The 22,379-nt window shown below is 50.5% G+C and overlaps 1 protein-coding gene across 2 annotated transcripts; it reads right to left on the bottom strand.

The window, feature by feature from the left end:
* Positions 1-468: 468 nt before the first annotated feature.
* On the bottom strand, positions 469-13,430 carry ELAC2 (elaC ribonuclease Z 2). 2 transcript variants are annotated; one of them, XM_044296320.1, is made up of 24 exons: positions 13,100-13,430; positions 11,789-11,839; positions 11,633-11,703; positions 11,429-11,493; positions 10,959-11,016; positions 10,812-10,880; positions 10,578-10,652; positions 10,315-10,373; positions 8,374-8,432; positions 8,157-8,229; positions 7,673-7,785; positions 7,469-7,567; positions 6,789-6,927; positions 6,627-6,706; positions 6,335-6,459; positions 6,051-6,147; positions 5,769-5,907; positions 5,649-5,687; positions 4,508-4,617; positions 4,005-4,104; positions 3,695-3,815; positions 3,523-3,601; positions 3,298-3,442; positions 469-2,040 (listed from the first exon to the last, which is right to left on the bottom strand). In XM_044296320.1, exons 2-24 carry the CDS (start codon positions 11,800-11,802, stop codon positions 1,819-1,821), a joined length of 2,151 nt encoding a protein of 716 aa, XP_044152255.1. In that variant the 5' UTR covers positions 11,803-11,839; positions 13,100-13,430; the 3' UTR covers positions 469-1,818. The 2 variants fall into 2 exon arrangements, with proteins under 2 accessions (XP_044152255.1, XP_044152254.1); XM_044296319.1 differs by having other exon boundaries at positions 470-2,040; positions 13,135-13,429.
* Between the last annotated feature and the right edge of the window lie 8,949 nt (positions 13,431-22,379).

Raw genomic sequence — 22,379 nt, 5'->3', positions numbered from 1 at the left:
TTTTTGACGGACAGGATACATGGATCACGGCCTCGGCTGCAAAAAGGTGCCTTTTCCGATTTTTCCACTGACCCATTGAAAGTCAATGGGTCTGCGAAAAAAAACGGACAACGGCCACGGATGCACACAACAGTCGTGTGCATGAGGCCTAAGGGTACATTCACACCTCCTCCCATAGAACTGCCTATTCGAACATGTTCTATTTTTTTCCGGGGTCGTGCTCTGGAAATGTGGATACGGACAGCACACTGTGTGCTGTCCGCATCCATTCCTGCCCCATAGAGAATGAATGGGTCCGCACCCGTTCCGGATAATTGCAGAGTGGGTGCGGACACATTCTACAGATGTCTGAATGGACCCCAACACAACAACACTATGGGAGCTTTACATCTGGATCGGACAGCGTGGAGGTGACACTTAAAACTGGGCACAGTCACAACCCAAACAAGCCCTTTATTGTATTTGCATCCGGGCACAATAACTCATAGGGTCACATTCATGTGTTTAGATTAAAAAAAAAAAAAAAAGTCTTTGATATTTTGCTTTTCAGCAGCAGAAATACGTGTTTCACTTCTATAGGGCCATTTTATTCCGTTTTATGGCTCCACAAAACAAATATAACATGTTCCATACTTGTCAGTGCAAATCAGGACGTGGCCACATTGAAGTCTATGGGTCCGCAAAAATAATAAATGCAATCTGTTTTATTGCGGACATGCTGAACTGTCCATAAAAATAAAAACTGTTTGCAGACAGCAAAAAACGTACGGCCGTCTGAATGAGCCCTAAGCAGGGGACCCCTCCTGATCAGCTGTTCCTAGGCCAGCCTCTTCCTAGGCCATGTGATGTCACCATACAGCACGGCCCAGTTGCAGCTCAGCCCCATTGAAGTGAATATGGCTGAGCTGCAATACCAAGCACTGCCACTATACAATGTGTGGCGCTGTGCTTGAAAAGCGTCCCAGTGAGTGCAGCGGCTCCCAGGAGTCGTTCCCCTATCCTGAGGGTAGGCCATCATAATATTTAGCAGGATAACCCCTTTAGAGCCTAACAGTTGTGTGTCTACAGCTCCTATGCAGAACTGTGTGTCTCTATGGTTACACATTACAAACCAAACCCCACGTAGTCAGATTTTAGAGTCATGTATTACTCCACCCTCTGCCCAGGAAGGGAACAGGGTCCGACTACACAGTGAGCGTAGTCTGTAGTCATGGAGACACAGATCTGTATTAGGAGCTGTGTACGCAAAACCACTGCAGACTTTAACGAGGCATTAGAATAACTTCTATGGCACTGTCAATAGGATCCAGCGGACCCGCCGGTTATGTCTCCATGGTGGTGGAGGTAGAAGCCTCCCACGCAAGTCTATGGTTAGGCCATAATGACCACTTTAATGGGGGTTATTGCATTTGAGGAGGAGGAGGAGGGGTTAAGTTGCTAAATATGGATTTTTTTTTGTTTTTAGATGTTAAGACTTTATTAAAAATAAATTCTAAGAATGAAATATATAACCCTATGATAAATACTTCTCGGCACAACTCCTTTAAGGCCTCGTACATATGGACCCTCAGAATCAGGGACCCCGAGCTGGTCACATTGGCAGCATCCTTAAGATTTCAGGCGTGTCCATGAGCTCTCCGTCTCACCCCTGACACCTACCTGCCTGCAAAGGTGGAGAAAAAAAATAAAAAAAAGTCAAAAGCGCCAACGTTTCGGTACATGCGAGGTGGGCTTGGACCTCTCCTCTGCAGATCCCTTGGTCCTGGGATCACATGACCTGTGACGCGCCTCTCAGATATTTCACCACTCGATTGACGCTCAGTTGGCTTTTAACCTCTTGACATCGGCCGGCACGCTGGCGTCATCCAGGTCCCGCTTCACGGTGGGGACAGGTTTTGAGTCGCTGGACTCAGTCTCCGGCTCCTGTTGTCGCAGTTCTCTCTTCTGCTTCCGCTCCTCCAGTTCCTCCAGATCTTCAGCGAACAGAGCCTTGAGAGGACCCATCAGCTTAGGGAGGGTTCTCAAGTCGCTCAGTCGGATCTGAAACATAGCGATCAAGGTGATTATGACGATCTATACTTAAATGACGTCATGTCTTATACTCCAGTCACCTCCAGAGCTGCACTTACAGCCTCAAGAAAGAGGTGCAATCCCAATTTAAAGAATTAGCGATTTTCTAAATATGCTCTAGCTACACCCAGTGCTGCATTCACAACGCTGCCGATTTCCTGTAGGTCCTCTTGGCCGGTGTCAAGGATGTGTACGGATAACGCTGCATTGTGGGAGATAAAAGGGCTTGTCTAGATGTGCCGGAAAATGCAGAGGAAAATTCTGCCCAAAAAACTGAATATATGGCATAGGAATTTCATCCTCTGCAACATCTCAGCCAGGTGTGGACATACCCTTTAAAAGGAGTTGGCTCATCTCAGACCTTGATGACCTATTGCAAGGATATGCCATCAATGTCAGAAGCAGGTCCAAGAGGTGGGACCCGAACCTATTTCCAGAAGTGAAGGAAAGCGCATGAACAGCATGCTCTCCATTCACTTCTATGGGAAAATGGATAAATAGAGAGAGACGCGGCACTCACCGATGGTTATGCTGGTTGCTTTTATTGCAATTCAAGCGGCATACTGCGCAGGCAGGGGAGCGGGATGGCCACCATGTGCGTCGGCCAGAGTTCTGAAAATAGCCAAGCGAGTACACTCTGCTATTTTCAAAATCTCATAAAAGTGAATGGCTAGTGCACAGCGCATGCACAGCCATCCTCCATTCACAGCCAAGCACCAGCCCAGCTATTTCTGGCCGTCCCTTAGCGGTAAACGGAGGGTGGGGGTCGCACACGCGCAGTGCATTCTCCATTCACTTCTGAGGAACTTTCAAAAAGTAGCTGAGTGTGCTCGCTTGCCTATTTTCGGAAGTCCCATAGAAATCAATAGAAGGTGGTCAAGTGTGAGTGGTATGCTCTCCTTCACTTTGGGGGCCCCATTCTGGAGACGGGACCCGCACCTATTTGACACTGATGGCAGATCCTAGCAATATGCCAATCAATGTCCCAACCCTGTTTTGCCGTCGACCATCCATTCAGCCACCGCAGCTCCTAAGTAAGTTGTGTGTCTGAGCAATGAATGCAGACAGCTGCCAAGTACATGCAGCTCTGGGTGTGAATGGAGTATAAGACCCGAGGTAAACAGGGCACAGGCCTTCCCTGCACTGAGAAAATTCTAACTGTAAACCCCGATTCTGGAAATCTCAACCAATCACACAAAGGCCCTAAAGTCTCAAGACGCGACTCACCCTCATGTGATCGAAGGATATTCCGACCTTGCTGCTGAAGCTGTCGCTCATGAGGGGGAGCTTGGCGTACCGCTGACTGAAGTGATTGAGCATCATGAATTCTGCGTTCATCTCCATTCCTACGCCGATGGCTTGGGAGGTTGTGCTGTAAACAGAGAAGGACGTGTTAGATGAGCGCTGTACAAGTACCACTGGCCCAGCTCTGCTACACCACCACCACTGTACCTGTGCGCCTTCTCAATGGCGTCCTGCTCCAGGCCATCCTCCAGCGTGGCCTCGTGGATCACCAGACTGGCGTCCTTTCCTGATAAAACAAGATTTCCATGATCACTATAAAGCAATTTCCTGACACATGGTGATTGGACGGTGAGCACCAGCGCTTACACTGCCACCTTACCCATCTTGATAAGGGCATCGCAGGGCATGGTGTCCCCAGAAAACACCAGCTTCCAGCCTGACTTATGGACAATCGCACTGCCAAAGGCGTTCTTACAGTGACGGACAAAGCAGGTCTGAAACTGGAAGGACGAGGATAATGTCACATCATGTGTTAAACTCCAATCACATCCAGAGCTGCGTTTACAATTCTACTGGCACTTGAGAGACCGGTGTAGCCAAGAGAACGGCAAATGCAGTTCTGGATGCGAGTGGAGTACACAACGCTTTACAAGTGGACTTAGCAGAAGGCTGCTGTACAATCAACATACTTTTTCTAACTGGTAGGTCTTTAGAAGTGACTCAATCAATCCTCGAGTCTTGGGACAGTCCACTTCCGAGGTTTCGGTCAGGTTCCTTGATGGTATGAATCTGTAGAGGAAGAAGATGACTGTACAGTATACACACCGGGTCTTCAGCTTTGGGCTAACCCCCCCCACTTGTTAGAGGGGTCCCCTGACAATAAGCCGATTACAAAGCGGCAATCAGCTGTAATCTGAGTGTTCACCTTCCCTGCAGCGCCTCCACAGGGGAAAGAAAGCATTACACGATGCCCATAAAGGACGGGTCCTCCAGGGTGAGGGTCGCTCTTTGTAACCACTTTCCACCGAGCAGGTCCAGCCCCCGACAGACAGAGGAGAGAGCGACTGCCATGTAAATCTACAGGGGCATGGAAAACATGGGCAGGCTGGGTCCGAGGGCTGCTCTCTATAAGCTCCCTCTACGGCTGAGGGGACAGTGTAGGACCCCCATCTGACTGCGATGCGCCCCCTACCTGATGTTGTGCAGAATCTCCTGGCAGTGGTCGTTGTACTGATTTAACCAGGTCATGACTACGGTGGGTCCTATGACCAGCACGGGGCTGAACAGCTTCCCAAGAGACGCCTGCAACAAGATACATGCAAACATTATACAGACTCAAGAGTAGCGGGGCCCAACATGTGGCCCCTGCAGGACTGTAGGGTCCTGGACCCTGAAGCAGTGCACTTCACTTCCTGTATCTGTAAAGCTGATATAGTGAACGCTGTGCAATGCTCTGCAGCAAGCACAATGTAACTGGGGCCGGGACAAACAAAAATAACTGCTGCAGCCATGTTACTGCCACTCACCCACCCCCAACATCTCAGCACTCTCGTAGAAATAAATAGAGCATGCTGGGAATTGTAGTTTCACAACAGCTGGAGCCCACCCCCCAACATCTGCATGCATCCCTTGCTCTAGTGCAGGGGTGGGCTCCAGCTGTTGTGAAACTACAATTCCCAGCATGCTCTATTTCTACGAGAGTGCTGAGAAGAGCAGAGCAAGTATGCATGTTGGGAGTTGTAGTTTTACAACAGCTACAGTGCCACAGGTTGCTCACCCCTGCTCTAGTGTCTTGTGACCAGTTTAAGTTTTAGGAAATTAGAAAGAAAAGAAACAAAACAAAAAAAACAGGGTTTGCATTTTTCTGCCTCAAACAGCGCCACTCTTGTCCAAAGGTGGTGACTGGTGTTGCATTGCAGTTTGCCCACTTAAAGGGGTTATCCGGCAAATGATAACCTATCCTCAGGATTGGCCGCACCCCTGAGGCTCTGCGGGCTCCAACAGCTTTCCTAGCACAGCGCCATACACTGTACAGAGGCTGTGCTCGGTATTGCAGCTCAGCTCCATTCGCTCCACTAGGGCCGAGTTGCGTACACCTGGTCTAGGAAGAGACTGCAGCACTCACTCAGTGCCCAACCTCTCTGATCGGTGGGGGTCCCAGTTATCAGACCCCCGCTGATCTGATAGTAATGCCCGATCCTGTGGATAGGTCATCGATACTAATTACTGGCTGAGATGCAATACCATACACAGTCGATGGTTAAGGGTGGCGCTGTTGCTCTCCTTGCTCCCTTATCACCGGTAGTGTAATCCTATTATGACCGTACACTTACCAGCGCCCGCTCTCGTTCCAGCACCACGCGGAGGAGGCCCTGAGAGGAGAAATGGAGGCGGTTACTACCCGGCATTAGTCGCTACACCCCCGAGGACGAGCAGCCAGAGTGGGAGCTTACAGTGTGGTGGTCGGCGTGAATATGGGATATGAAGACTGCAGAGAGCCGGCTCAGCACCTCGTCCACCCGGTCTCCGTAGTGTCGGTGCAGCTGGCCAAAGGTACCTTCTCCACAGTCCAAGAGCATGGCGGCGGAGGGACTGCAAGAGTTAAATAAAGATGGAGGCAGCAATGACGAACAGGAAGAGAACAGCGGCACCAAGTACATAGACCAACGTGGGGAGGCTCTGCATACAAACAGGACGTGACCCCCCCCACTCACATAGGGAAGACCGTTAAGTACCTGACATGTACCAGGGTGCCGCTGACGTTACGAGTCTTCATGGGGACGGCAGAGCCGGTTCCCAGAAACACAACCTCCGGATACTGCACATTAACCCCTGCAGAACACCAAGAACCGGATCAGAAGCTGGACGTCTATTGCAGCATGTGGGAAGATCTCAAGGTGAAACCCAAAAGGATCAAACAGGTAAAAACTTAACATGACCCAACAGGAGAAGGGACCCCGAGGGGATCTCCACCAATCAGTCACCTATAGAGGTCTGGGAGGTATCCCCCTTTACTGACCATCCTCTGCCGGCGTGCCATCTGTTTGCAGGAGCCGCTGACATTCCTTCAGTGCCCTCCCAAACCCGGGCAGCTCCATGGCCTCCTTCACAAACTCAGAAGTCTGGTTCTGCACGACTTGATCTCTGCGACAGTAAAAAAACACAACAAATTAGCGCACAAAGAGTGTAATACACCCCCCTCTCCTCTCCTTACACTCCCTAGAGGCAGAGGAAGGGATGCGGCTGATTGGCTGGCACTTCACAGAGTCCCGCCTCTGAGGAGCTGGGTCTACATATTCTCGTCCACTCACCTCTGCCACTCCAACTTGGGCCTCAGCTGGTATTTCAGGAGACACTCCGCCCTCACCCCGGGCACATGAGAAGCTTCATCCTGCACAGAAACAGGAAAACTAATGAGTATCGAACACATTCAACTGGAAAGAAAGCAAGCTAGCGGAGCCCAGTGACGTCACCTTGGGGCGGATCTCCGGGAGCTGGGGGAAGATGTCTGGATGGATCAGGTGCAGCTGACTCTGGACCTTGTAGCTACTCAGGTTATGTACGGTGGAGCTGTGCTCGTTCAGGAGAAGGTGCTGGGTGCTAGGGCCAAACCTGAGGGACACAGGCAATATTATACTCCTCACAGTGCAAGTTCACCTTAAGGCGAACAGCCTCCTTCAAACACCATTTATTATAAAATGCAAATAGATCTCTGCTTCCCGTCAGTGAATGAGGACATTCACCTTTACATCTACAGGCTGAAAATCTGCCCCGATTAAGTCCTGCCCACAAAGCTGATGGGTGTGGTATGTGATCTGAAGCTATACAGCCAGGCTTGGAAGTGGGTACGTTCCTGCTGCACTGATACACTGTAACAAACCATCAGGGCAGGGGAGAGATTTGTGCTGCTGCTAGGTTTAGGTTACAGACTGTCACACCTTTCACAGCTGCTAGGTCTGTAAAGGGTTTTCAGCCTCTGGATATAAACAAGTCTGCTCCCGTTCAGAGAAAGCAGAGATCTTGAAAATTGAGTGAAAACTCAATGACATGTCTTAGCAATGCAGAGTGAGCCATAGATGTCAATACTCAGAACTCTGCTGCCCTCTGGTGGTGCATCTGCAGTAGTACACACTCATTACGCCTATGTCCTCACCTCTCCATCCACTGCCGGTAGATACTGTGGTTAAGAACATGTTCGGGGGTCATGTGTATTACTAAAGCCGCCGCGGTTTCTGCTTTGCCTTCCTGATACCTGAAAAAAAAATACCAAATAAGTTCTGCATCTCCAAAAAGGCTGGTACCCTAAACCCACATGTTCCTGCCCCCACTCCCCCCGGTGAAGTGGCCACCATCGCACCTCTTCCATGCCACGTTCTCAGTGACAGGAGTTATGAAATCGTCGCTCGGACATTCCACCACGATGAAGGCCGGTCCAGGGACATCAGGGCTCAGGACGTCTGCAGGGGAGACCTGGGACCGACAAAACACCCGTCAAGACACAGAGGACAACGCCCCATAACAGCTCTGATCCAGCCCGTCTCCCTGCCGCCGTGCCCCCAACAGCCTCCCTGCCGCTGTGCCCTCACCTGCCTCCCTGCCCCCACCGGCATCATTTCCTCCCTGCCCGCCTCGTACTCGCCTTCTTCGTTACCTTCTTGACCTACTTATTACCACCATGCTTCACCTTCCTTGTTACCACCATGCTTCACCTTCCTTGTTACCACCATGCTCCACCTTCCCCGTTACCTCCAAGCCCCATCTGCATCGTTACCGTGATGCTGCACCTTCCTCGTTACCTCCCTGCCCGCCTCAAAACCGATATGCCCCGCCTTCCTCATTACCTCCTTGCCATCATAGGTGACACTTCTTCCAGCCTTCAGTTCTGCTATGAATGGTCCGATCTCTCGTGTCCCTCTATGTGAGAGAAAATACTGGCGTTACCTCATGGGGTGGGAGATGCAAATCACTAGGGCAAGCTCTGTACGGACAAAGAACAAGCAGGGAGATTTCAGCTCTGCAGCCAGAGAATTAAGTACAGAGCTCCGGGGAGATACGTACACGGGAAGTCCTATTTCTTTTGCTTTCATCACCAGGAAGTGTCCCTTTCTGTCGTGAAGCTGAAAGAGAGATGGAAACACTTAAGGCAAGCTATGGCTCCCTGTTATCAGCCGCTGTTCTTCGTAGCGCTCCAAATGGCAACCAAAATGGTAAAATATCAATAAATTAAAATGTCTACAATATACATTAAAACATCTCTGCGGCCTCAGTTACTCTCTCCTATAATGGATGGGCTTTGTTAGATCCGCTCACGGTATCAGTGATAGACGGTCACCGTGTGGTTCCAGTGTCGATGGCAGAGTCACAGCTCAGCAGTGGTTTATACAGAACAATTCCGAATAGAACATTTATAGTCCCACGATTACAGAATGTTCAATGTGCCAAGAAACAGGGCGCTGGCAGCTGACTGACCCCTTATAGGCTGTGGAACAGTTGTACCCCTTTTATCTGTTTGGAGTAACTCACCGTTTCAAGGGGTGCTGGGTTCCCGAGGATGTGCCTGGACGTGGCACATTGAACATTCTGTAATCATGGGACTATAAATGTTATATTCGGAATTGTTCTGTATAAACCACTGCTAAGCTGTGAATCTGCCATCGACATTGGCATCACACAGTGACCGTCTATCACTGATACCGTGAGCGGATCTAACAAAGCGCATCTATTATAGGAGAGAGTAACTGAATAAATATACTACAGGCATTATTACCTGGAGCACAATACAGGCTGTTATTACGGGGGCACCATCATTGCTATGGACACTATAGGGATATTTGGGGTCATTTATCAAACTGGTGTAAAGTAGAACTGTCTTAGATGCCCACAGCAGCCAATCAGATTCCAGCTTTCATTTTCCAAAGGAGCTATCAAAAAACGAAAGCAGGAATCTGATTGGCTGCTATGGGCAACTAAGACAGTTCTACTTTACACCAGTTTGATAAATGACCCCAATTATGTCTACGGGGGGTCACTATTTTTTAAGCAGTATAGTACCTGAGGCATTGGGGGGGCACAGTATTGGGGGTGGCAGCAGGATGACACTGTGGGGACACCAGAATGCCGGGGCATTGGGGGGGTACAGTATTGGGGTGGCACCAGGATGACACTGTGGGGACACCAGGATGCTGGGGCATTGGGGGGTACAGTATTGGGAGTGGCAGCAGGATGACACTGTGGGGACACCAGGATGACACTGTGGGGACACCAGGATGACACTGTGGGGACACCAGGATGACACTGTGGGGACACCAGGATGACACTGTGGGGACACCAGGATGACACTGTGGGGACACCAGGATGACACTGTGGGGACACCAGGATGACACTGTGGGGACACCAGGATGACACTGTGGGGACACCAGGATGACACTGTGGGGACACCAGGATGACACTGTGGGGACACCAGGATGACACTGTGGGGACACCAGGATGACACTGTGGGGACACCAGGATGACACTGTGGGGACACCAGGATGACACTGTGGGGACACCAGGATGACACTGTGGGGACACCAGGATGACACTGTGGGGACACCAGGATGACACTGTGGGGACACCAGGATGACACTGTGGGGACACCAGGATGCTGGGACATTGGGGGGTACAGTATTGGGAGTGGCAGCAGGATGACACTGTGGGGACACCAGGATGCTGGGGCATTGGGGGGGGTACAGCATTGGGAGTGGCAGCAGGATGACACTGTGGGGACACCAGGATGGTCTTGGGCACACGGAGGAGAAGAGAAGATCTACATGACGGGAGCGGTCACTGGATGTTCTGCTATATGTAGAGCTGGCTCGCTGCTGCGTCTCATCTTCTTCATGTCTTTTTTATATGCATTTTAAATTTGCCTCCTAGATTTTTCAGTTTTGAATATATTTTTAGTCTGGAGCAGCTGCAGATTTGGCCAGTTACAGATCTGATCTCCCGGGGACCTCTCACCTTGCAGACGTAGGAGATCACACAGAGAGGGGATCTGCTCGAGGGTCTCGTCCTGAAATCTGGAAGAAATTATTACGATTAATCCTATTCATGTCATGTTCTGGGAAAGCTGGGTGACGACCAGTATGGGCATCACAGCCCCAGGATGGTGACCACTCCGCTTACTATACACCCACTTCGTATCTGCTGTGGCAGCCATACTGGTTGTTACACAGCTTCCCCTGTGTAACCCCGACCACTACCACCCAGATTTCTCATAATACCGGGGGACGTCCTTCCTTGTCTGGCGTCTGAGTGACTCTCATCAGGAGAAGGGGAACTCGGGGGGCTCACGCTGCCTGCAATGATACATTTTAAAAAAAATTGCAATTCTCATAATGTCCACTAGATGCCAGCAAAACACCACAAAATGCTAAAACAGGAGCTGCTCACTTTACAGCTGCTGCAAAGACTCATCGGGACACACAATATCAGGCAGGGAGGAGGGCACGACTTACTGAAGATGGGCACTTGTGTGACGGACATGGTCTCATCGTTGTAGAGGGGATCGGTGTAGGGACGCACGTCTGCGGAACAGCACAGCGATTAATGATGTAGTACCTGAACCCTCTGCTTCCCTCTCGCCCCCATCTCTGTGGTCTTACCTACGGTCAGGCCATCCATCGCACCGCAGTATGTTTTAATCGCTTGGAGATACTTTTCCTGTGCGGGAAAAATAAAACTTTTTAAAATGTACAGCAAAGCATGGCAGGCAGCAGGACCTCTGCCATGCTTTACACTGCATGTCTGCTCTATATTAGGTCACAGCTATAATCAGCGAGTCCGGCTTAGGAGTTTATGATCATTTGATATTCCTCTGCCATCTAATCAAAGGCCTAGGTCTCTGCTCTGGCCCCTATGCTTTACACTGCAGCTCTGCTCTCATTAGAACACAACTGTGACCCATGACTCCAGCCTAGCTTTACCATCCACTGACCCTGAGAAAAGCTGAAATGTACGCCCTCGCTCATCAGAGACTCAGGCTGCTGCTCTCATTTGCCCATGCTTTACACTGCAGCACTTCTTGTTTAGACCCGATTTCTATCAGTACATATACCGGGGCAGGAGAACTTACCAGCTGTGGGGGCCCAGAGATCACACAATTAGGGAGGCCCACGTCCCTCAGGGTCAGAAGTACACCTACGGGGGAACCAGAGAGCATTCATCAGGGGCGGAGACCCCACAACTAATGAATATTCATCAAGCAATAGCCTTCTGCCCCGCCCACTTCCAATCCCATCCATTCCTCTGTCCCCTGGGGGGGGGTCCATGCACCCACCTGACAGTCCTCCGACATTCGCCCAGTTCATTCTGGTGATGAACACGTTATCGAGGCGCGAGAGCTTCACCCTGAAAAGTGAGAACATAGGACAATCAGCGGCTGCAGGTCACATGACCGAAATCCCACCCCCTGGACTCGTACCCGGCCTCTTACTTGTTCTCGTGCATCAGTCTCTGCACCCCCTCCCCGCAATTGAAGAGATACCTGGAGAAAGGAGACATTATAGGGTTAAATAGAAGAAGTGTCCGGGAGTGATCCCTAAGTGACTAAGACCAGACTCTCCTCCCCCCCCCCCCCCCCAGAGCTGTGCCAAGACCAGACTCTCCCCCCCCCCAGAGCTGTGCCAAGACCAGACTCCCCCCCCCCCCCAGAGCTGTGCCAAGACCAGACTCCCCCCCCCCCCAGAGCTGTGCCAAGACCAGACTCCCCCCCCCCCCCCAGAGCTGTGCCAAGACCAGACTCCCCCCCCCCCCCAGAGCTGTGCCAAGACCAGACTCCCCCTCCCCCCCCCAGAGCTGTGCCAAGACCAGACTCCCCCTCCCCCCAGAGCTGTGCCAAGACCAGACTCCCCCCCCCCCCAGAGCTGTGCCAAGACCAGACTCCCCCCCCCCCCAGAGCTGTGCCAAGACCAGACTCCCCCCCCCCCCAGAGCTGTGCCAAGACCAGACTCCCCCCCCCCCCCCAGAGCTGTGCCAAGACCAGACTCCCCCTCCCCCCCCCCCCCCAGAGCTGTGCCAAGACCAGACTCCCCCCCCCCCAGAGCTGTGCCAAGACCAGACTCCCCCCCCCCCCCAGAGCTGTGCCAAGACCAGACTCCCCCCCCCCCCCAGAGCTGTGCCAAGACCAGACTCCCCCCCCCCCAGAGCTGTGCCAAGACCAGACTCCCCCCCCCCCCCAGAGCTGTGCCAAGACCAGACTCCCCCCCCCCCCCCAGAGCTGTGCCAAGACCAGACTCCCCCCCCCCCCCCAGAGCTGTGCCAAGACCAGACTCCCCCTCCCCCCCCCCCCCAGAGCTGTGCCAAGACCAGACTCTCCCCCCCCCCAGAGCTGTGCCAAGACCAGACTCTCCCCCCCCCCCAGAGCTGTGCCAAGACCAGACTCTCCCCCCCCCCCAGAGCTGTGCCAAGACCAGACTCTCCCCCCCCCCCAGAGCTGTGCCAAGACCAGACTCTCCCCCCCCCCCAGAGCTGTGCCAAGACCAGACTCTTCCCCCCCCCCCAGAGCTGTGCCAAGACCAGACTCTCCCCCCCCCCCCCCCCAGAGCTGTGCCAAGACCAGACTCTCCCCCCCCCCCCCAGAGCTGTGCCAAGACCAGACTCTTCCCCCCCCCCCAGAGCTGTGCCAAGACCAGACTCTTCCCCCCCCCCCAGAGCTGTGCCAAGACCAGACTCTTCCCCCCCCCAGAGCTGTGCCAAGACCAGACTCCCCCCCAGAGCTGAGCGCCCCCGCCCTCCTCACACTGACCCCTCCAGGCCGCCCGCTCGGTCCGGACTCTTCACCTGCGGTGGTCGGAAAAGACATAGACGGAGGCCCCGGCATCTCTGCTCCCGGCCGCCACCACCTGCACATAGACCACGGCCGGGGCATGGCGCTCCCCCGCCTCCTGCCTCGCCCTGTTCTTAATGTGCCGCAGAGGCTCCTTTGGTGCCTTATTCTTCCTGGCGCTGAAGGCCCGAGCCTCGGGCTGGGACATGACAAGGACCCGGGAAAGGCGCCTCCACAGCAGGCCTGAAAACCCCATACACACGCCGCAGCCTGCACAGGTCACCGAACCATGTGCCTCACTGACAGCCAATCAGCGTTAGCCACTCTGCTGTCACATCCCCACCAACCAATCATCGAGCGCTCCCTCAGAGAGATTCAGCCAATCATCGCACAGTATTATGGTTGCTTGGCAGCAAGTAGCCAATAGCTGTCAAGATTGTCAGGCCGGAGAAGCAATCAGCTGGGCGCTTCACTTCCTGGTCATGGGACGTCCCCGCCCATTCTGACAAAGCTTTATTGACAATAATAAAATAAACATTTACAAAAGTAAATTCTTACGGTAGTGTCTAAACTCCATGCCTGACATCCTCCAAAGCCTAGTCACACTGCATTTTTAGGATCTGTGCTTGCTGTGAGTGAATGGAAACGTATTATTTATAGACCTTCCCTTACCTAGACTTGCTGGCACAGCTGAGGTTTTGTTACAGTAGCCTAGAGACTATCCAACAGTGAGCCAAACACAGGAAACTGCACCCGGGTGGACAGGACTGAGGCATCTTATGATTTCTGCATCTCAGAAAAAGCAAGCAGAGATTTAGAAAATGGTGTCAATTGGCTAAAAGTGGCACTGAACCAGCAGCGACGTGATACAGTCACAAGTGACTGGAGTACAAGACGAAGTGAAGAATTAGATGAAGGTTGAAGGGGTTATCCAACCCCTATAATGACCCCCCTAATGCCCAGGCCCCTCATATAGGTTATACTTACCCTGCTCCCCGGCACCCGTGTCGCTCCCGCTCCCCGCACAGACGCCCCTGCATCTTCCCGTAGTGTGGATCAAAACATCTGGTGACGGGGGGCAGCCAATAACAGGTCGCAACGAGGATGAGCCTCTCTAGTATCGCGGTGGCCATACGGGCATCAGGAGCGTCGGAGGTGCCAGGGAGCGCAGTAAGTATAACCTATCTGAGGGGCCTGGGCATTGGGGAGGACATTATAGGTGCCCACACGCCACAGACCGTGTCACCTCTGACCCAGTAATGGAGTGCACTGGTCTCCACTTTCCAGCAATGTTGTAATTTGATAAATTCCAGGAGTCTCGTGGAAGATACCGGATACTTCTGGATCAGCGTTGTCTGGAACGTAATTTTGAGGTCTCTGAATGTAGGTAAATTTTTGGCAGCCATGTTTCAATCCATCGATATGAGATTTGACCAATGGGACCCTTCCCATAACACCAGCCACCATATCAGGCAGATCCGTCTTCAGTATTTCCGGGATCTGACCTTCATCCAGATCTGTTCCATCATCATCATGACTTATTTGGCCTCTGTTGGAAATAACCTTTGTAGTTTCAGAAACAAGATCTTCTCCCGATTCCTGTAGCACATTTGATGGGTCTTCCACGATCGCCGCCTCCTTCACATGAATTCTTTTGTTGGACAGTTCAGCCTTACGTCTCTAGACGGAACAGATCGGAGACTGAGAGTGACGCCTTCTCTTCTCATCACTTGCCTCTTGGCTTTTATGACAACAAATATGGTCTTTTATCAGTTCGTGAGGGGGGACGGCTTTATTTTGCAGTTCCTTCATCGTCTCATGCCATTCAAAAAGTTGTCCTTCAATCTCTTAGTTTATGTTGGTAGAACTTTTTTAAAGGGCTTCTGTCATCCCACTAAACTATATATTTTTTTTTTTGGCTCCTTAAAATCCCTATACAGCGATATATGAATACATAATGTTATTAGTCATTTTGGTTCAGTAGATCATTAATAAAATGTACTTTTATAATATGTAAATCACCTGTCTACCAGCAAGTAGGGCGGCTACTTGCTGGTAGCAGCCGCATCCTCCTATCATATAGACGCCCCCTCCGCATGTTGATTGACAGGGCCAGCGAATGCGAACGTCCTCTGGCTGGCCCTGTCTGCTATCAAGATCTCGCGCCTGCGGACGAGCGCGTTCGCTGGCCCTGTCAATGAACATGAGGAGGGGGCGTCTTTATGAAAGCAGGATGCGGCTGCTACCAGCAAGTAACCGCCCTACTTGCTGGTAGACAGGTGATTTACATATTATAAAAGTACGTTTTATTCATGAACATTATGTATTCATATATCGCAGTATAGGGATTATAAGAAGGCAAAAAAAAATAAATAATGAGTTTAGTGGGGTGACAGAAGCCCTTTAAGTACTTTTTGACCGAGATCTTCTCCAGTGGTCTGATGTGTTTGTTTTCCAGGCAGTAAGCACAAGTACAAGAGTTGTCCTCAGCAGTAATAGTGCCCTATCCCAAACCAGGGCCCTGCAAAGTGTTAATTTGGTAGATTACTAAAATGATTAATGCTTTGTATGTGTTCCCAAATGCGGTCTGTAGGTGGCACTGGTTAGTTCATTGTGCCCTGACTCAGCAGAGGGAACTAGCTTTGGAGGTAGCATTGCATCAGCCACTTCAGTCTAGCTCTGCCTGCCATTCAGGGCAGATGCTAGTTCATTTTGGGCTTTGCTTGTGAGAGAATCAGATGCCCGTGATCCTGTGTGAAACTGGAGGCAAGGAGAAACATCATTCCTATGAAGGAGACAATCCCTGAGAGAAGAAGGGACAGATATCCAAAGACTGTCAAGGATCACAAGTCCGTTCGTGTAAGCCAGGTATTTGCTTATTATGGCTATAGACTTTGGTGCTTGTGGAAGGATTGACAGTTAACGGCACCGTATACACTTATGGTATATAACGGATTGGCCGACTGTTTTTAGGATTTGCAGCCTGCCGTGAGAAAAGTTGTAAAGTGTTAAGAAGGAGCTGGGAGACTACTACTCATATTATCCTCATCATTGCCTTTTGCCTATATACAGTTATTAGGAACAGAATGCACTGTGACTTGTCTTAGAGCTGTGCCTTGATATTGTTGAATGTACTACAACTCCCATTCTGCACTTGTTTATTTTCTACAGCTGGCCTAGTTACTGACTCGCCGGTGACAGCACCTACATCTCCTGCCTTGCACCCGTACAACACTCAAAACACCAAGGGCACTCCAACTACCATCAGACAGGAGCCCCAACCTCAGGGTGTGCCCTGAGGGAAGAAAGGGTGTGCCCTTCTGTCATTGCTCAGAAACATCATCGTGAGCATTGAATGTTTATTGCAGCCAGTGCCACTACCACTCCCATCCTCCACTCCTCCAGGGCCTGCGGCAATAGATCATTCAAGGTGTGATTTTCTGACCATGATTTTCTGGCTTGATGAAGTACGACATGCATTCGTCTGAAACATAGCATGTGAGTTTGCACTTTTTATGGAAGTGACCAATGATCTAGATGTAGATCTTATCACTTTTATAGAGGTTTATCTGATACTAGTTTGCAAAGAAGCCAACAATCCCAGGATCCTTCCGATATACTGCTGGATATGACTACCGCCACCAACACTGTATACATAACTCAGGGTTTAAAAACTGCCTCCATAACTGTTCTTCATGACAACCGGCCTGATAACCCATTGAGATCTCGGTTCAACCAAGTTTTCAGCAGTCATAGTTTTTCCACGGGGAGACACTTCTGGGATGTGGACACCAATGTGGCAGGAGAGTGGAGGTGTCTTACTACAGTAAAGCAACAGTACAGTACACAGGATGAATACATCTACCCCTCAAGTTGTCCTCTTACTTGTTCAGGATCTACCCGGACAGCTCTCCTTCCAAGAGCTGGAGGATCAAATGAGACACCTGCCCACCTTATGTACCAAATTCACACAGCCCCTACATGCTGCGTTCTATTAATCAGAAACAAGATAGGAGATGATGCAGTGACTCAGCGGTTCACTGCTAAAGCGGGTTAATGTGATTTTATTATGCATGTTCTAATCTTTAATGGCTGTATATGGAAGGGGTTGACTCCCAACCCTAGATACAGTTGCTTGGGGTGGGCCGGCCCCACCCTATCTGTCTGTAGGCTGTGTATGTGCGAGAAGTGAGAGGAGAAGCAACAGCCAGGGTCACACCAGCCCCGAGGACCCAGAACAGCCAGCAAAAATGACTGTAATAAGTGCCAATCTCTGAAGGAGAGAACAATTGACTCTAACAAAAGGTAGATCGGCCATTACAAAGGAACAGTGCATGGGAAAGAAACCATTGAAGGTAACGCACCTGTCAGGCTGTGGACTTCACTGCATTTGGTTGGGTTAGTAACTTCAGGCACCCCACCATACACAAGAGACAGAGTGGTCATCTGTTAAAAGACTATACCCCATATCTGGGCATTGTAGTGCTGTGGATACAGAAAGAGAGAGCATTTGCACTCCTTTGGCTGGATTGGGAAGATTTTTTTGCTATGAGAAAAGGGACTCATCAGTTGCATCTAGACCGGCTCCATCAGTGCACTGCTGTCACGGCTGAGGATGGGGAAAATCCTCAGCCGTGCGATGCCAGAAGATGTTAACTGCTGCTCGGCCAGGACAGAAAGAATTAGGGAGCAGGTCACCTCCTAATACATCCCTAATCCGTCCCTAACTCCTAGCTGCATGGGCCGACCTTGAAGGTAGGAGGGCCCATGCTTAGGAACCTCGGATCCCTACTCACGCTCCGACCGGTCCCTGAACTAGGAGTAGGGTAAGACGACCTGTTCCTTCTGGACGCGGAGGAACAGGAGTCTCACTGGCCAAGCTGCAAGGAATGGGGAACAAATACAGGCCTATGGATATGGCAGGTGCTGCACTAGTTCCAGCCACCTGCCACAGCCTTGCTGACTGGATCCCTGTGCAGGCAAGCTGAAGTCCACAACAATACAAATAGAACTCAGCACACACACATCCACACACAGGAACCCAGATCCATAGCTGCACAGAATAATAAAGGGAAACATAAACTGAACATCACATATAAACTTAAACTTATGACCACAAGGGTGGCCCCCACTGGCAGGTGATATAAGACAGGAGGCTACTCCAGCTAGCCATGGCTGAAGTACCCCTCAGACTGGAGATAACACTGAGGCTTTATAGGCCCAAGTAGTCACACCCACACAGACACACCCAGTGATCACACACACAGAAGGGAATTAACCCTTCCAACACCAGGAAGTGTAGTGAGACCACATAAAGGGAAATACACACAAATACTCACTGCAGCTGTTACCGATGACAACGACATGTGTGGCAGTCGTGTCCTGGGAGCCGGCCAAAAGGCCGAGACACTACCGCCACATGTACATCAAACCAAACGTTTCCACGGGCAGCTACAGTGAAGGGAAAATGTCACAGTGCACACCAAACATAACACAGAGTGCACAGCAGACATTCAAAAAGCATACATACACACACAAACCAAGGCAACCGCACACATACCTGTTGTCCGCAGCAACCGCACTTGAGGCAGACAGCAAAGTGCCCCCAGCTGCGGTTGACACAACAAACCGCGGGCAACTGTATGCGGCTCTCAAGGAGTCACGGCCATAAACATGGTCGTGACAACTGCACTGCTTTGCGCCCCACAATGCACCAACACCAAGGGGAGCCCAAACCATCACCCGGTAGGAGACCAACACCAGTGTGCCCCAAGTGGAAGCAAGGGTGCGCCTCTCCCTTCACTGCATGCACGGCCCAGGGAGAGCTGGAGTAGCATTGCCGCTGTGAGTACTACGACCCTTATGCGCTCCACCACTCCCATCCTCTCCACCTTCACACCTCCTCTGCAGGCTGGCACATCACAGCTAGATATGAGATAGATTGATATTAAATAGATATATATGAGGTAGACAGATGATAGAAGCGCTGTGTGCACGAAACGTTGCAGGGGTGCACCTAGCCTTTCTACTGCTGAAACGGCGCCCCCCCTTCCCAATCCCATTTCTTAACCTAAGTCCTTTGCCACAATGAAAGCGCTTATTGCCCATGGCCCTTCCGCTGCCCCCTTTTTGCCCCTGCCTGGTGCTGCCTGAGGTGAACGCCTCACCTGGCCTCATTGGTGGTGCACCCCTGGCAGCGGGATGCCATGGAGTTTTTACTCTTTTGAATTAAAAGTTATATTTTATTCTTGAAGTTCCTGTTTCTGAAGCTATTCTCAACCCAAATTCCAGGGAGAGAGTCGTGCTGCCTGCAAATCAGCCAGTGCACTTTTTATTAATGTTGGACTCTGGGTAAACTGTGCAACCTCCTTTCTGTTGTACATGCTGCCTTCGGATAGGGCAGAATAGACCTGGTAACAGATTCAAGTGATGAAGAGGTTCTTGTGTATCCACACCACATATTATACAGCAGTAATAATAGCATCGGCCAGTAGATGGCAGCATAAGCACAGTGCTGCTGACTACACAGTGAGGGTCATTTATCAAAAACTAGCGTTATAGGTAGGTCTTTGATACCCCCTGCGTTGCTGGAGAATGCTCTTAAAGGGGTTATCCCATGACTAATGTAAGAAATAAAAATCATCCTATCATACAGTCCATGACAATCTCTTTCTAACAAATCTAGAACCAGCCCTGCACCTCACATGGATCCAGAGATCTCCTCTTTCATTGCTTTGCTAGATTTGTCAAGCTGACAGCTCAAGGGGAGTGTCTTTTCCACTGCAGCTCTGCGGGCGTGTCCATGCCCTACCTATCACAGCTCAGGAGGCGTGTCCATGCACTACCTATCACAGCTCAGGGGGCGTGTCCATGCTCTACCTATCACAGCTCAGGGGGCGTGTCCATGCTCTACCTATCACAGCTCAGGAGGCGTGTCCATGCTCTCCCTATCACAGCTCAGGGGGCGTGTCCATGCTCTACCTATCACAGCTCAGGAGGCAGTTGAAGGATGAAACTGAGCATGTGCGGCCATCTGAGTGAGCCGGACAAAGAAATAAGAAATTAAGTGGCGCTATACAGATACATTTTACAGAATAACTCAGTGGCTATACAACATTTTTAATCAGATGCAATTACAAAAGTATTCAGATCAAGGTGCTAGTTTGAAAAGTGTAGAATATTTTTCCCGGGACAACCCCTTTAATTCATGATGAGGCGCATCCTCCGCCAGTCTGTGCGCCAACTATGAAATCTATGACTGGAGTAAATTTCATGTCAGTTTCCTGATGTAAATGATAGTAAATTTGGCCCTACCCCTGCGACCCTCCACTGCCATGCCCCAGTGTCGATGGCAGTGTGAAAACATGTGTGACAATATTTGGTGAAAAACTGGTGAAAGCAGTCTTAGGGTACTTTCACACTAGCGGCAGGACGGATCCGACAGGCTGTTCACCTGCAGTGCGCCGTGAGAGGCTGCTGGACTAAAAAGTCGGACATGCTGTACTTTTAGTCCGGCGGCCTCTCGCCGTGTAGTCATTAATGTATTGAAGCCTTCTGGTGGTGGCCCTTCAGTATCTTGCGGCGCCCCAGCTGGTGGTGTAAGACCCACCCGGCACATGTGACACATCACATTACATATAAAACACGGCAAACCAGCAATACTGCAAGTCGCATGGCGCCCTTTGCTGCCTATTGAATTTTCCTGTGTCGCCCTCCATTTTGTCCTGGATTGTGCCATTTGTCGTCCCCGCAGAAAGGTGAACACTCGGTTACCATCAGGACGCGGCACTAGTGTTATCATTCCCAGCCGTAGAGGTACTGAATGCCACGAGCCTCTTTTACGAGGCTGACATAGAGGTCGTGCGTCATATCCCGGTATGTACATAAAACAGGTGGGGCTCTTTAAGAGCGCGCTGTACGCTACCTCCGGCAGATGCATGGACAGTTTCCTCGGGATTAAATATTTACATTGCCAGCCCCCTGCCCGTACAGCAGCCATGCCCTGTGTATACAAACCCCCTCAGGCATGGCAGTGTCCCAGCGCCCTGACAGAACGCAGGGCCAGCGCGGTCGTTAGCTACTGCGCGGGCAGGATTCCTGGGGGCAGGTTTATGTCACCGTCCGGGTTGATTATAAATACTCCGCTATTAATTGTCACCCAGGAATCTTACTGCAAACAACATATAAAACCCCCGCCAGATGTTTTCTTCTCACTTGGCCAAGTCTTCATCATGGCGGCTCCCTGTGAAGCAAATTTAACCCCTCAGTGACGAGTGACTCACATGTGAGCCGCCCGCGGGCATGAAGTGTATGGGGCAGGTCAGGAGCTGTGCTGGGTGCCGGCTGTCTGACACATTAGCCACACGATGACTCCGACTGCGGACGTTTAACCCCTTGAATGCCACAGTCAATAGCGACCGTGGCAGATAAGGGGTTTCGCTCTGTACTAATTAAGTGCTGAATGGTAGTCATGGCAGTTGGGGGGTCTTGTGGGAGCAGGGAGTAATAGTATAATGCTAAAAAAATCAGTTGATAAAGTTTAAAATAAATATACAAAGAAAACCACAAATATAAAAATAACGAACCCTTTCCCCCCCTGCCCCCATTTATCATATACAAACTGGTATCCGAAAATGTCCGAAATATTCCAGTATGACATTATTTATCTTACAGGGTAATTTTTTTTTAAACATAAATGGACAAAAAGGTAATTTTTGTAGAAATGTATTTTATTTTTATTTTTTTACTCCTAGGGGCTCATTTGCTTATTATAAAACATCAATTTACTCAAGAATCTTGGCACCTAGGAAAATAGGACCAAGACCATGATGTTCAACTGCCAAGCGTATCTGATGACAGGACCTCTTTAACTGATGCCACAAAAAATACAATACGTTGTATAAACAAGCCCTGATATGGCAACGGAAAAAGAAAAAAGTTACGGCTCTTCCAGGGCTGCGAGGGAAAAACAAAAACATATACACCAAACTTGGCTTAGTCCTTAAGGGGATTCAATGTATTGACGCCTTCTGGTGGTGGTAATCAGAATGACTCAGAACACAAAGTTGACATCTTTAGGTTAGGTGGACATTCCGTTTAGGGAAACCAATCCAGGTCATGGCGGATTCTGTTATTTATATGTTCTGTGTGTCGAAGCTGCCAATTCCTGGGTACTGGTATGGGCCATAGGCTTGCCACCAATTGCCCCATCCAAGGCTAGGCTCTGCTCACCAACAAAGCAACTTTTTCTTTACGTGAT

The sequence above is a fragment of the Bufo gargarizans genome, chromosome 6 (genome assembly GCF_014858855.1).
Source record: "Bufo gargarizans isolate SCDJY-AF-19 chromosome 6, ASM1485885v1, whole genome shotgun sequence".
In the NCBI taxonomy this organism is placed as follows: Eukaryota; Metazoa; Chordata; class Amphibia; order Anura; family Bufonidae; genus Bufo; species Bufo gargarizans.
The sequence above is the reverse complement of the archived record's forward strand: the minus strand, read 5'-3'. Positions and strand labels throughout refer to the sequence as shown.